General features: G+C 43.2%; 1 protein-coding gene and 1 long non-coding RNA gene across 2 annotated transcripts; one reads left to right on the top strand and one right to left on the bottom strand.

Moving 5' to 3' along the window:
- Positions 1 to 4,911: 4,911 nt before the first annotated feature.
- Positions 4,912 to 9,446, top strand: LOC123077109 (uncharacterized). Its single transcript, XM_044499320.1, has 6 exons — positions 4,912 to 5,047; positions 5,669 to 7,352; positions 7,437 to 7,736; positions 7,866 to 8,539; positions 8,612 to 8,692; positions 8,771 to 9,446. The coding sequence occupies exon 2, from the start codon at positions 5,736 to 5,738 to the stop codon at positions 7,089 to 7,091; it is 1,356 nt and encodes a 451-aa protein (XP_044355255.1). The 5' UTR covers positions 4,912 to 5,047; positions 5,669 to 5,735; the 3' UTR covers positions 7,092 to 7,352; positions 7,437 to 7,736; positions 7,866 to 8,539; positions 8,612 to 8,692; positions 8,771 to 9,446.
- A 441-nt stretch (positions 9,447 to 9,887) lies between these two features.
- LOC123073925 (uncharacterized) lies at positions 9,888 to 10,554 on the bottom strand. The gene is made up of 2 exons (XR_006435796.1): positions 10,247 to 10,554; positions 9,888 to 10,171 (listed from the first exon to the last, which is right to left on the bottom strand). It is a non-coding gene; the product is annotated as an uncharacterized lncRNA (long non-coding RNA).
- Between the last annotated feature and the right edge of the window lie 2,852 nt (positions 10,555 to 13,406).

The raw sequence follows: 13,406 nt of genomic DNA, 5'->3' as shown, positions 1-13,406 counted from the left end.
TCGGCTTGGGAGCTAGCCGGATTTTATGGAGGGGAGATAATCAGCAACCTGGGCCTTGCTGGCTCCAGTAATTGCAGTGGTGCTCGCTAACCGCCGGAACAGAAGTCCAAGTTCACACTGACACCCAGCCTAGGGAAACCAAGAGGACAGAGTGAACTGTCGGTTAGCCGGAAACGTGCAAGAGGAGCCCCTCGCTTCAGGATTACAGCCTTCCAGGGTATTGTCAAGCTTATCTATTTTCCCATTCCTTATAGTTGATTTTTTTTATTTCTTCCTTCCACTATTTACGTAACTTGCTTTTGTGGCAAAAGAAATTCCACTGACTTTTGTCAGCTTTTGGACAATCTTTATCAACTTTTAGGGCTCCTTTGATTCGCAGGATTCCAAAAGTATGAGAATAGGAAAAGCATAGGATTCCAATATCATGGCCATATGAACCCTGCAGGGTTTTTATTTGGTTGATTGCTTACAAAGAAAAACAAAGGATTTTTTTCAAGAGATTTGAGTGGATGGTAAAATTTTCTATGTACAAGAGAATTCTTAGGAAAAATTCTTGTAGGATTCAATCCTACTAATCAAACGAGCAACATAGTAAAAATTCATAAGCATTCCAATCCTTCAAAAATTCCCATGAAAATCCTTTGAATCAATGAGGCGTGTAAGATATTGGTAGATTGGAGATAATCATTTGTAGTTAAATCAATAGAAACACAGAAGGATTGAGGCATATTCCACATTAAGATGCGCCAAATATATTGATTATTAAAAAAAATACAAATCTGAAGGCGTTTGGGAATTGAGATAACACCTCACAAGCGACCACTTTGGTTGGTTAAATTGTCAAACGCCTGTCTATGTTGTGAAACTTCAAATATCATCAGTGCTTTCATTGTTAGACTCACTTGGCTTCCATGTGGATAATGCATAGACTATCCTTCCCTTCCATCCCAACACTAGGAACTGGTCTTCTTCGTCGACAAAAAGGTCTTTGTGATAAATCTGTCTCACAATATGTTGTACTCCTTTAACAATGGTTGGATTCAGTGGAAGCTGCTCAAACCTGGCCCTGAGGCTTCGTACCTTCCATTTCTTGTAACTCTCAGGCCTCTCAATTCTTTCCGATCCTTCACATGCAATGACATTGAGCATTTCATATTTATATATATCACTCTCCAGGATTAATCTTGTCTCATTATCTCGTGGAGTCGTTTTATCAAGCATATCAAACAGTGAAGCATAGTGGTACATGACTTCTTTAAAACGTGATAAAAAGAAAGGGGTGTTGTAAGATCCGTTAACAACTCCATGTATGAAAACTTTCGGCTTCATCATCTTGATGGTATGGAGCACTCTGTTCCTGGCGCTGTTGATGGATATTGTCTCATCAGCAATATTCTTCATTCGATTTATGCAATTGACTACGAGCACTTCACCTTTGTTAATGTTCAAATCTTCAATGGAAATGGATTCCCACTTTGATGAGATCTGCCGGTATTCAAGAGGTACTTTGAACATGCCGGCATATTCAACTAATCGCAGTTGTGTGTTGTTCTTCCTTCCATCTGGCCGGAAACCTGGCATGGGCAGTTCTATACCTGTAATCCGAAGCTTAGGCGGCCCACCTTCTCTATCTGCAAATTGTTTCAGTAATGATGGCCATTGAAAACCAAAGCAAATGCCAAAATCAATAATGTGCACTTGTGATTTTCCCTTTGAGACATCAAGGATGGTTTTGTTTGAGAAATAATATGATGATCTCAAGTAATGAGATACTGTGAAACAAAGATGGAATAGCTTTAGAATATATGCTGCATTCCTTGGTGTAGCGATGAAGTTCCGGTTTATCTGACTCCCAGTTCCAGACAATCTTGTCTCTAGGCAATCTGCTAGGTAAAACGCTAGCCTCTGGGTATCATCCCCACTTGGTGAAGAATGTTGTCTTATGGTTTTAAGTATGTCACTTGCTAAGCTATGGTTGTTCACAGATACTGCTTGTGCGCAATGGATAAGGAGAGTTCTGAGATCCACTACCTCTTTCTTCTTTCGTGTTTTACCTCTCGTCTTTTGCCTAGCTGGCTTTCTTCCTTGGTCTTTTTGTGCATACTTGGTGGATGTATCTGACATGGTTCGTTGCGAAATAGTACCTTCATCTATGGGCTTCTGCTCAGAGCAAAGTAAAACCTTGTCGAACGCCTCATTTCGCGTCGGCTCGTCGGAGAAAATAGCAATCTGCTTGTTTCTCCTTCCTTCTAACAAATCAAGCTCTTCTATACCCGGATAAACTTTTCGACCTCGAACTTCAAATGATCCATTCTTCATTGCGTCTCTGTCATGCATATGAGGTGAATGATAATCCCGGCTAGGCTTTTTGGCAATGGAAAGGCCATTGATGTTCAAACCAAGTTCCATTCTTTCAGCACCCAGAGGGAATTGTTTTGCCTCTCCAACAATTGCGGATAAAGTCCATGGAGCCTGGGATCCTTGTGAGTTTTCATTGGGGTGATAATCATCTGAGCTGATATATACAGAGCAATTGCAGCTTAATTTTCCGTTAAGCCTGCTGACATTGCCATTTAGGTTCTCTAGGTGACCACATCCACAAAGTGGTAGTAAGTCAGGCAAAACTGGATACTTTTGTCCAAGAAGTTCATAGAAGGGCTCCTCCATGCTTCTAATGGCAGTCTCACCATGAGGTGCTCTGACCTTGTCATCAATGTCCTGCATCAACATCTGTTCTATGTAGCTGAGAGTTACATCAGAGTCGGTCCTTGGGTGCTCCGCCACACTGGTTTGGCGCCAACCAGCTGATGTGTCATCACAGCTGACATTGCAGAATTGGGAACCAATCTTGTTGGAAGCAATTGATGGTGCAGGATAGTTACTCATAGGAGTTGGTGGATGCAAAATAAACTCCGAATCATTGTACTTGGCGGTACTTGACTCGATGAAGTCCTGAGAACAATAGGCGCCGTCGCAAGCCGTGTTTGCCATGGTGCCGTGAAAATCAGCCGAGCTGGGCTTGTCACTGGTGCCCATGATTGATTTTATGATACACTCATTCATATGATCTTTGCAGTGTGTCTGGCTGCACTTTGCTCCACATTTTCCTGGATTAAATGCAGTGTGAACAGCAGAATAACAAAAGGAGGAAGCTGGAATACACGAAATATTCCTCTAGCACATCAAGGCGAAATTAATGAGAGAAATTATGTGGTCATGTCATTTCATGCTTTTGGAGTAATCCACATGTGGTCTATTTGTATAGGTTTTCACCCGGTTTTCCGTTTATTAACTGGGCAATTCCCTTTTGTTTAATATATACATAATATATTCGACGAGGCAAATCCGTTTTGTAAAAATAATAATATGAAAACATTCAATCTTTCCTGGGATTCATTGGAGTGATACCAATTCTTTTTAACCAACACCTGGCCACCTGAATATATATTACTCAAAAGTGCCATTTCTGGTGTGGGTGATAGCAATTTTTGAGAACCTAAACAGGATGTATATACAAATCACTATGTTAGAAATCACAGTATCTTCAGTTCATGGCTATGGAAAAAAAATCGCAAGGGAGACATCACGCCAACCTACTTACTATGTTTTTTCATGACATGTCAAAAGACTGATCATCAAAAGTGAGAAGATAGACTCACCATTGATTATTGCCTGCAGGGGATTACACAAAATTCCACAGACGCTAGAATTCGCAGGACTGGCTGATATTGTAGACTATAGATGAAATAGCAAGCCAAGGGGTGCGTCTGTCTGTCGGCGGAGAGAAGAAGAGCAGCTTGATATAGTATTTCAGTGGTGCTGAAACTGGCTAAGCTGTACGTAGTAGTCCGTATTTAGGTTGTGCTGAGGGAAGCAAGAAGAAGGGCATGGCTGCCTGTTTTATGTGAGCCGCTGGTGAGTTTAAATGTAAGCTAGCAGGCGGCACTTCGGAGGCTAATGACGTGATGGATTGTGTCATCAGACGCTAATTAGGAGTGAAGGAAGGAGATTTGTTAATTAGGAGTGAAGGAAGGAGATTTGTTTATTGCAGTTGTGGAAGCTGGAGCCTTGGATCCTCAGCGAGGTCTTTGTCTTCCTTTGGCAGTTTAGCTCAAAGGATGCCAAAAATAGTTTCAAACGGCTCCCATGCACATATATAATTTCAAAGGCTTGTTCTCGTGTGCAACTGTCGTCCGAGGGTTGTCGCGCATCCTCGTCGCACTCGGACTAGGTCATCCCCCGGCGCCCTTCCACTGGCTTCCGCGCTGCATATCAAATCACCGCTTGATATTGACATGGGTTTGAAAGACAAGTAGTAAGCCACATATGCAGAGAAAAGTGCTTGATGCGCGCTTCTCCTTGACCGTGCCCGTGGATGGATTTATTTTTATCGTAGTATGTGCTTACATTGTTGCTCGGTGGACTCAAACATATCACGTTATGTGATATATATAGGACAAATGTTTCCTACAAGCAGTGGTAGTTACCACCACTTGCGTTTTGTATGTTGTATGTAGTATCTATCGAAACCGAGAGTATGTACGTGTAGTATGTAGTATATATCAATGATTAGGTAGTATATATACTAATTTTTGAGTTAAATACACTGTGAGTGCCTAAACTTGTCCTGTGCGGTTAGTTTAGTGCCTAAACTTGCAAAATACATAAAAGTGGTGCCGCAACTTGTCCCGTGGTTCAAATATAGTGCCTCCAGACGTATTCCATGGTATGCACCGCCCGCATGGCACGCCAGCGTGTCACCGGCCCACATGTCAGTGGCTCTGAGCAATGGAGGGGCTGGGTGAGACGCACAGCCTGGTTTTTAAGCAGAAACAGGGACCGTGTTCAGTTTTTCTATTTGGTACCCTTAATCCCGTGCCCCTTCGCTCACAGTCCCCACCGTTATGTATCCCTCTCCTTTCCTCTCCCTCGGTCTCGATCAGTCCAAGGCGGTGGCGGAGGTGGTGCGGCACGGCACGGCGGCCGGCGACGGAGGCGATGGATGGCCCGCGTCGTCGACGTCCAGGCGAGGCAGTTCCTTCCTATGGTTAGTAGCATCATCACTCTGTTCCTCCTTCTCGATTTTCTCGCGCATGTACGACGTAATCAAGGGGTAGGGTTAACCACTGTAATGGGCTTCGATTTCTCGTGGTTGGTGTTCATCTTATCCGTGTTATTTACAAGATGCGGATTGCTGTGGACGGCATTGGGCCCTTTTCACGTCAAAATAGGGCTAGGGTTTATTTGGGGGTTATCAGTCAGCGTACTTTTTCTTTGAAAGGTGATGGTCTTGGTTATGTGGCCATCGAAACAGGGTATAGAAGTGCTATGATTCCTCTAGTTAGATTGATTCAGATTAGTACTGAAGCTGTAGTGTGATTCATGTAGTAAATGTGAATGGAGTTTACTGAATGTGCGCAGACTCTGAATGTGTCGACTCTGTTAACTGAATTTGTGCAGTACATTTACCTGAATTTGTGCAGACTCTGTTAACTGAATGTGTGCTATACATTTAACTGAATTTGTCTGAATGTGTGCAGTGCATTTAACTGAAGTTATGCGCATTATGTCAACTGAAAATGTCTGAATGTTTGCAGTACATTTAACTGAATTTTTCTAAATGTGTGCAATGCATTTAACTAAAAGTATGTGCTATTTCATAATGCAGGGCAATTTGATGGACTGTTTTCAGTTGAGATACATCACAAAGGTTTTTTTGTGGAAGTGATAGCAACATGACCTACATGGATCATGAAGTGGACTGGTTTGATAGCTGCGACAGTGATACTTGGTCAGTTCTATGGATTGATGATTTTCTTCTCCAATTGGGCTATGACAGAGCAATGTCCAAGATAGATGTGTATTGGAGCAAACCTGGAAAGTCTTTGTGTGATGGCCTTCAGTTGATTGCATGTGATGCAGACATTGTCCTTATGATTGCTGCAACAGTAGATCACAAGAACTTGGTCTTGCTTGTAGACCATGGTGACACCCTGGAGTCACTAACTGCTGATGATGTGTTGGTAGAGGGGATGCTTGAGCTGCCAAGGGTTATTACTCCAGTTAAGTCAGCAAAGGGAAAAGAAAATGTGGACAACTTTGAGAAACCAAAAATTGCAACAGAGATGAGATGTAACTACAAGAAAGCAAAGAGATTCATGTCATTTGGTGAGGGCTGTAGCTCTAGGGTTCCAGATCGAGAATTTGAGGAAGAAGATGGCAATTGTGACAGTGATGATAGTGGTGCTGAAGATGCAGGTGACAGTAGTGAAGAACATGTAGATGCAGAAGTTGAAACTGATGAGGATTTCTATGAGAGTGATTACGAAGTAGCACAAGGTGATGATGATCTGTTTGAGAGCTATGTAGACAAAGATGTTGATGACCATAGACAGAAGGAGATTGTGCCTGACTTTGAAGGAGAACTTCCTGAAGATGCCCTAGATGACAGTCATCTAAACCTATCAAAAGAAGAAGGAGACAAGCTTAGATACAAATTCAGCACATTCAATCCGTCCACTGACCTTAAAGCACCAACTTTTAGAGTTGGCATGCTTTTTGCTGATATGAAAGAGCTAAGGCTTGTTGTGGTTGCATACAGTGTAAGAAACGGAGTAAAGGTTAAGAAGATAAGGAATACGGCCACCAAATTTGAGGCAGTATGCAAGCCTGGATGTACTTGGTACTTGAAGGCAGGCAAAGATAACAGGAGTACTAGCATTCAGATAAAGAAATACCTTGACAATCACACATGCACCAAGGCTTGGGATCTAAAAGCTTTGACTGCACCATTCCTGACTGCACAATTCAGAGAAGAATTCAGAGACAATGAGAAGATGCCTTTGAGAAAGTTTTCAGATAAAGTGGAGCAGGAATTCAACATGGTTGCAAAGAGAAGTAAGCTGGGAAGAGCAAGAAGAGCAGCAGTTAAACAAATTAGAGGTGAAGATGATGACCAATACAATATGTTGTGGGACTATGGCCAAGAGCTTAGGAGGACTAACCCAGGAAGCAAGTTCTTCCTGTGCACTAAGGAGGTTTTTGATGATAAAACTAAAGAAACAAAAGACCACTTCTCAACACTGTACTGATCATATGATGCATGTAAGAGAGGGTACCTTAAGGCTTGCAGACCAATAATTTTTCTCGATGGGTGCCACATAAAAACTAGATACAAAGGGAACTTACTTACATCAGTTGGTGTTGATCCCAATGATTGTATTTTCCCCATAGCATTTGGGCTATGTGAAGTTGAGTCAACATATAGTTGGGAGTGGTTCTTAGCCACTTTAAAGGATGACTTGAATATAAGCAACTCTTCTCCATATACAATAATGAGCGACAAGCAAAAGGTTAGCACTTGCTACCTCTTTAATTTATTGCATGGTAATCATCTGCTTACAATACTTACTCACCAAATGACATTTCTTTTTTAGGGTTTAATAGCAGCAGTGCAAAAAGTTTTCCCTTATGCTGAACACAGACACTGTGTTAGGCACATCTACCAGAACTTTCATAAAATACACAAGGGAGACCAACTCAAGAATGATCTATGGGCAATAGCAAGATCTACACATGAAATTGCTTATAGTAAGAACATGGAGCAGATGAAGGAACACAGCCTTGCTGCATACAAGTGGGCGGAGAAGTTGGCACCTAAAACATGGATCAAATCATTTTTCCCCTTTCTGCAAATGTGACATCCTTCTAAACAACATCAGTGAAGTTTTCTACAGGTTTGATCCAAAATCCTCTTTTGTAGATGCATTCATTTTTTATAATCCTCCTTTTATTCTTTTTTTTGCGGGATAATCCTCCTTTTATTCTGCCTACATAATCATTGATCCAATTATATTGATTCACAGTTATATTCTGGATGGAAGAGAGCTGACAATAAAGTCCATGTTGGACTATATTTTCCACAAGCTAGCTAACAGGATAGTTGGGAAGCAGAGAGAAGCTGAGAAGTGGACTGGTAGACTATGCCCCAAAATTCAGAAGAAATTAGACAAATATGTTGAGTGGGCAAAGAACTGCAGGGTAAAAGAATATGGCAAAGGTGTATTTCAGGTTATGTCTCTAAACAACACATATGTTGTGGATCTCAACATGAATAGCTCTGAATGTAAGAGATGGGAGCTATCTGCCATACCTTGCCATCATGCTATTGCATGTTTCAGGCACGAGAGGATTGAACCAGAGAGCATGGTTCATGAGTGCTATACAGTGGAAAACTACAAGGATTGCTATGGATGGAACCTGATGCCTATGAGTGACATGAAGAAGTGGGAAAAGATGCATGGTATCCCTGTCTTCCCACCTATATACACAAAAGTCATGGGTAGGCCAAAGAAAAATAGAAAGAAAGAGCCAGAAGAGAAACGAGATAAGAATGGACTGAAGAAAATTTCCAAACATGGTGTGGAGCTGCTGACCATAACAAGAAGGGACACCACAATCACCTAATGAAAAAACAAGACCAGTACCGGCAGAGGAGGCAGAGGAGGAAGAAGATTATGCTGATCCAAGCATCACTGCTGTAAGTTCATTTTCTCTTGTACTTATTTCCCTTTGTACCTAATTTTTTTGAACTTACTATGATTGCTTGCAGAACATTATGCCACACAGAGTAATTCCTCAATTGGACCCAACACAAAGGCCAGATTGTATGGTGTACAAGATGCAGGAAAAGGTAACTTATCAAATTCCACATATTTATTTCTTGCCACCTAATTTCTTGCAATGTTCTCACATAAAATGCATGTGCCAGGAGAAGTTCACATACCCAACAGTTAGAGACTTTGGTCCTCTTCCAGAATCTACCTTCATTGCAAATGCAAGAGACTCAATCCCAGTAGCAAGAGTGACAACAGCAATGGCAAGTGGCAGGGTCAGAAGAAATGCAGATGCAGCAGCAGAATCTAGTGCCAGGAAAAGGCAGGCTAGAGGAGGGACTAGAGCTCCAAGAGGAGGGAGGAGTGCTGGAAGAGGAGGAGCTACAGCTCCAATAGGAGGGAGGAGTGCTGGAAGAGGAGGAACAAATGCTGCAAGAGGAGGGAGAAATGTTGGAAGGGGTGAAACTCATGCTACCACAGGAGGAACAGATTCTGGCACTGGAGGAACAAATGCTCCAAGAGGAGCTAGAGCTGCTGCCCCTGGCTTCTACAATCTGTTGTTTGGAAATGATGGAGGGAGTGCACATCAAGCGCCATAGTTCATGCAAGCAGAGGAGGAAGTTCTTGTTAGCCAGAATGCACCAAATGTTCTCTACGAGGATGGCTGGCCTAATGATCTTCATGATTTTCTTTCACTTTAGTTTAAGTCATGTGTGTTTTAGTTCATGAATAAACTTGTCAAGCATCTTAGTTAAGTTCATAAATGAACTGCTCCTTTTGTTGGGGTTCAGAGACAAAAATTGGTTTCAAATGATATTTTGGTATGGTTCAGATGCTAGTTTGGCAAAGGATTTGGTTTGTCAAATGCTACTTCAAATGGTTATGTAATGCCAGTTCAGTATGCAATGCATGGGCATATTTTCATAATAACTGTAGCTAAATTTATATGCTCATTTGTTTCTGTAACAAATTCGTGCTTGCCGCGGCGCAGTCAGAGGAGGCACGACGAGCAGCGCAGCGGTAGCTGAACCAGGCCACCCTCACGGCTTCTCTGTCCATTGCACAAGCCAAGCGCAGGGCGGCCAACCTGCGCGCCATCGCTGCCAGACACAACGAGCCAATGTATGTTAGATTACTTCAGTTATCTTCAGTTAGTTTGCTGCTGCTTCAGTCAGTCAATGTATGTTAGTTTGCAACTGAAGCAGCAATTTTTTATGAGTTCAAACATTAAAATGCAACTGAAGATGTGATTGTTATAAGCCAAATTCCAAATAAACGCACAAACATATCATTTGCCATTTACACATAGATCATGTTCATAATACAAACTCATTTCCTCGTACTGCAAACATCATCCCACTTCTACTACTTTCCTGCTACTGCAAACAGGATGACACACAAGCTAGCACACATACTGATTACAAACAGTAGCATCCTATCTCTGCATATAATTTGCTCCTTGTTGATCCTAGCAATGACCTTCTCCATCTTGTGCTTCTCTTTATCAGCATGCTTCTCAGCCTCCTTCTCAAGTCCAATCCCGGCATCTCCTCATCCTAAAAATCAAATCTTTGTAAGCAAATAACACAACACACATGCATACATGATTCACAAGAATGGGGAACCATCACCTGAGCGCTTCTCTTTGATCCCCAGTTGTACACCGCCGTCTGCTTCCATTCCTCGTCGTCGCGCTTCGGAACGTCGGCGCCACCCATCTCGCCTAGTAGCAGAGGAGAAGGGGGAGCAGAGAAAGAGTTCACACCGCTGCGCGAGTACTCCCGCCGCGCCCTGGCCTCCTACTCTCATTCAACTGCTCGTCGCCGGTTAGCAACCAAAGAATTCCACTGTCGCCGCCGCCGCCGTCGCCTACCTACGTTTAGGGATTTGGTTTTTGTTTTGTGAATCGGGGGGATTTGGGGATCGAGTCTTATACAGATCGAGGGCTTTTTTGAGAGAATTAATTAAAGCCCAGGAGGTTTTCTGCTTAAAAACCAGGCTGTGCGCCTCACCCAGCCCTTCCGTCGCCCCGAGCCACTGACATGTGGGCCGGTGACACGCTGGCGTGCCACGCGGGCGGTGCATACCGCGGAATACGTCTGGAGGCACTGTATTTGAACCACGGGACAAGTTGCGGCACCACTTTTGTGTATTTTGCAAGTTTAGGCACTAAACTGACCGCACAGGACAAGTTTAGGCACTCACAGTGTATTTAACTCCTAATTTTTAGGTAGTATGTATCATATTTTGAGTATGTTCTTTTTTACGTACAAATATGTACGTATTTCACAAATATAACAAAAACTATGGACTCATATGCAATTTTTTCATGTAATTTGCTTTGAAATATCTTAGATATATTATATGAACATAATTAAAATAATAAAATAGTATATATAGTACCACATGGTAGTATAGGATGGATTTTCCATATATATATATATGTATGTATGTATGTATGTATGTATATACTGCTGATACTACTTCATATTCAAGGTGAAAATCTGTGATATGACCTTTGCCGGTGACACAAACTTGCATCATTACTTTTTTGAAGGTGTTGTCCACTTATCGATATTCTGGCCTTCACTGGTTGGACCCGACATCCATGGTGAAAATACTTGTCATTTTCACCTCATGCTGGACATGGCAACATCGATAGATATTTATGCTAGCTTCCATTGTAACATATGAGCAATTATTAGTATTAATAGAAAAAACAAACTAATGAAGATGGAGTACAAACTTAATAACAGCCTTGGCGGCATGGTCAATGTCACAAGCTTTTTTTATCACCTCATCCAAACCCAATACTCTCCATACTTGCCTCGCTTTCTGGCATTGAAACATGTGCATTGTATCCATGGTCCCTTGGGAACATGAAGGACGTTGAGCGAAACTTTCAAGTGCATATTAGCGAGTATAACACGACAGGGGTGAGTGTCATGCCTATTAGCGAGTATAACACGACATGGTAGAGTGTCGTGCCTATTAGCGAGTATAACACGACAGGGAAGAGTGTTGTGCCTATTAGCGAGTATAACATGGCAGGGGAGAGTGCCGTGCAACGTGCGCTAGATACATTTTTTGACCTTGGCAAGGCAATATAATTTCGAAATCTTACTCCAAACTGCATTAATTGTGGACTTGTGGTATATCCCATCCCCCTGATGCGTCTAGGTTTTCTCTCATGATGATGATCTCACTCCATAAAGTATATATGACGTATGTTAATGTGATATGCTAGCATGTTGAGATAAATCAATCGTAGATACAAAGGATTACACTGAAAGGACATATGATTCCCTAAAAAAAGGGACGCGTGGCTGATGAAAAAAGCAAACGGGTTGGACAACGGTTTTTTTTTTCTAGTGCTGGAGGTCGGCCCCTGATCTAACGCCATGCATGAAAAATCCTTTGTGGGCCTCTCGTGCCTCACGTTTCGGGCATGGAGAAATTTGCCTGCCCGGTCTATAAAGAAAGAAGAAATGCTCCTCGCAGCCGGAGCGAACCTCGGCGATGGCAGCGGCGCAGGCGGCCGACGAGGCGTGGTGCCGAAAGACCGTTCCCTAGGTGATGGAGCTAGTGAGCCCGCGCCTCCCTCAGCGCGACGCCTGCGCCCTTCTCTCCGTCAGCCCCTGGTGCCACCGCGCCCTCGCCGCCAACCCCAATCTCTGAGAGGTGCGTATCGCGATCGGCCCCCGCCTGCAACCCTTGTCGGCTATCATCTCCAAAATGGACGACGTGTTGGAATATTAGGCAAGTTTATGATTAATTCCAGTAAATAATTCATGACTAGAAGAGATACTAGCATGCAATAATCTAGCAAACTAGAAGAACAGCAAGACATGCATAACAGCAGCAAACACGTAACAATAGCCGTAGAAACAGACATGAACAGAGGATGTTGGACGTACTGATCGTTAGCTATTATGGGTGCGACAGTGTTGATGACGATGTTGGCGATGATCTGCTGCTGACGGCGATGAATACGACGATGAGTAGCACCGCCCGACTTGGACGGAAGACGACCCGTGATGACGAATTTGAGCAGTCGCGCACAGCGCTTCCCAAAAACCTAATTCGTCCTCTCCCGGTGCAGGATCGCAAAGACGAACGGTTCCGGAGACCTGCTCTCCCACACGCCGATGCACGCCGGCGTTTGGGATGGAGTAGACTACGATGGCGGCGCAAGTTGTGAGATGAGGCAAAACCCTAGGTGTTTTCGGTGTGTATCTGGCCGCAGCCGGTAGCTGTATATATATTAGGACCAGAGGCGGTATTGTGTCGCGACCACAATCCCAAACCGACTCGGTTTCTAATTCGTATACTTACCGGACAAGAAATCAAAAACTTGTCTGCCAAGACATAAAAATAAAACGGCAAAAGAAAGCTGCGCTCCTGCAAGGAGACAGACCGGATTTCGGCGGACCATTCACGCGCATGTCGCATGTACGCCTCGCCTCGCCACGGCCCGGCCAGGCGAGGCGAGGCGAGCGAGCGCGCGCGTGTGGTTTTCCCTTTCTCTTCTCACACACCACTTAGAGTGGTGGAGAGAACCCACTATATAAAGAGGTCCAACTCTTCTTCAACTTCCAAGGTGGGACTAAACTTAGCACCACTACTTGCCATTTTACACATGGGCTTTGAGATTTCAGAAATTGCTATGGGCCTAGCCCATTAATTCTAACAATCCCCCACCAGATCTCAAATACCCATTTAGAGATTTGCCTTCTCTCACCACTTGTTTAATATACCAGTGTTTCAGCAGAGACTGTTAAGTTGAACTTC

Source organism: Triticum aestivum, chromosome 3D (genome assembly GCF_018294505.1).
Source record: "Triticum aestivum cultivar Chinese Spring chromosome 3D, IWGSC CS RefSeq v2.1, whole genome shotgun sequence".
In the NCBI taxonomy this organism is placed as follows: domain Eukaryota; kingdom Viridiplantae; phylum Streptophyta; class Magnoliopsida; order Poales; family Poaceae; genus Triticum; species Triticum aestivum.
The sequence above is the reverse complement of the archived record's forward strand: the minus strand, read 5'-3'. Positions and strand labels throughout refer to the sequence as shown.

Coding starts and splice junctions, on each gene's coding strand:
- LOC123077109 (XM_044499320.1), top strand. CDS start 5,736: ATGACCTACATGGATCATGAAGTGGACTGGTTTGATAGCTGCGACAGT.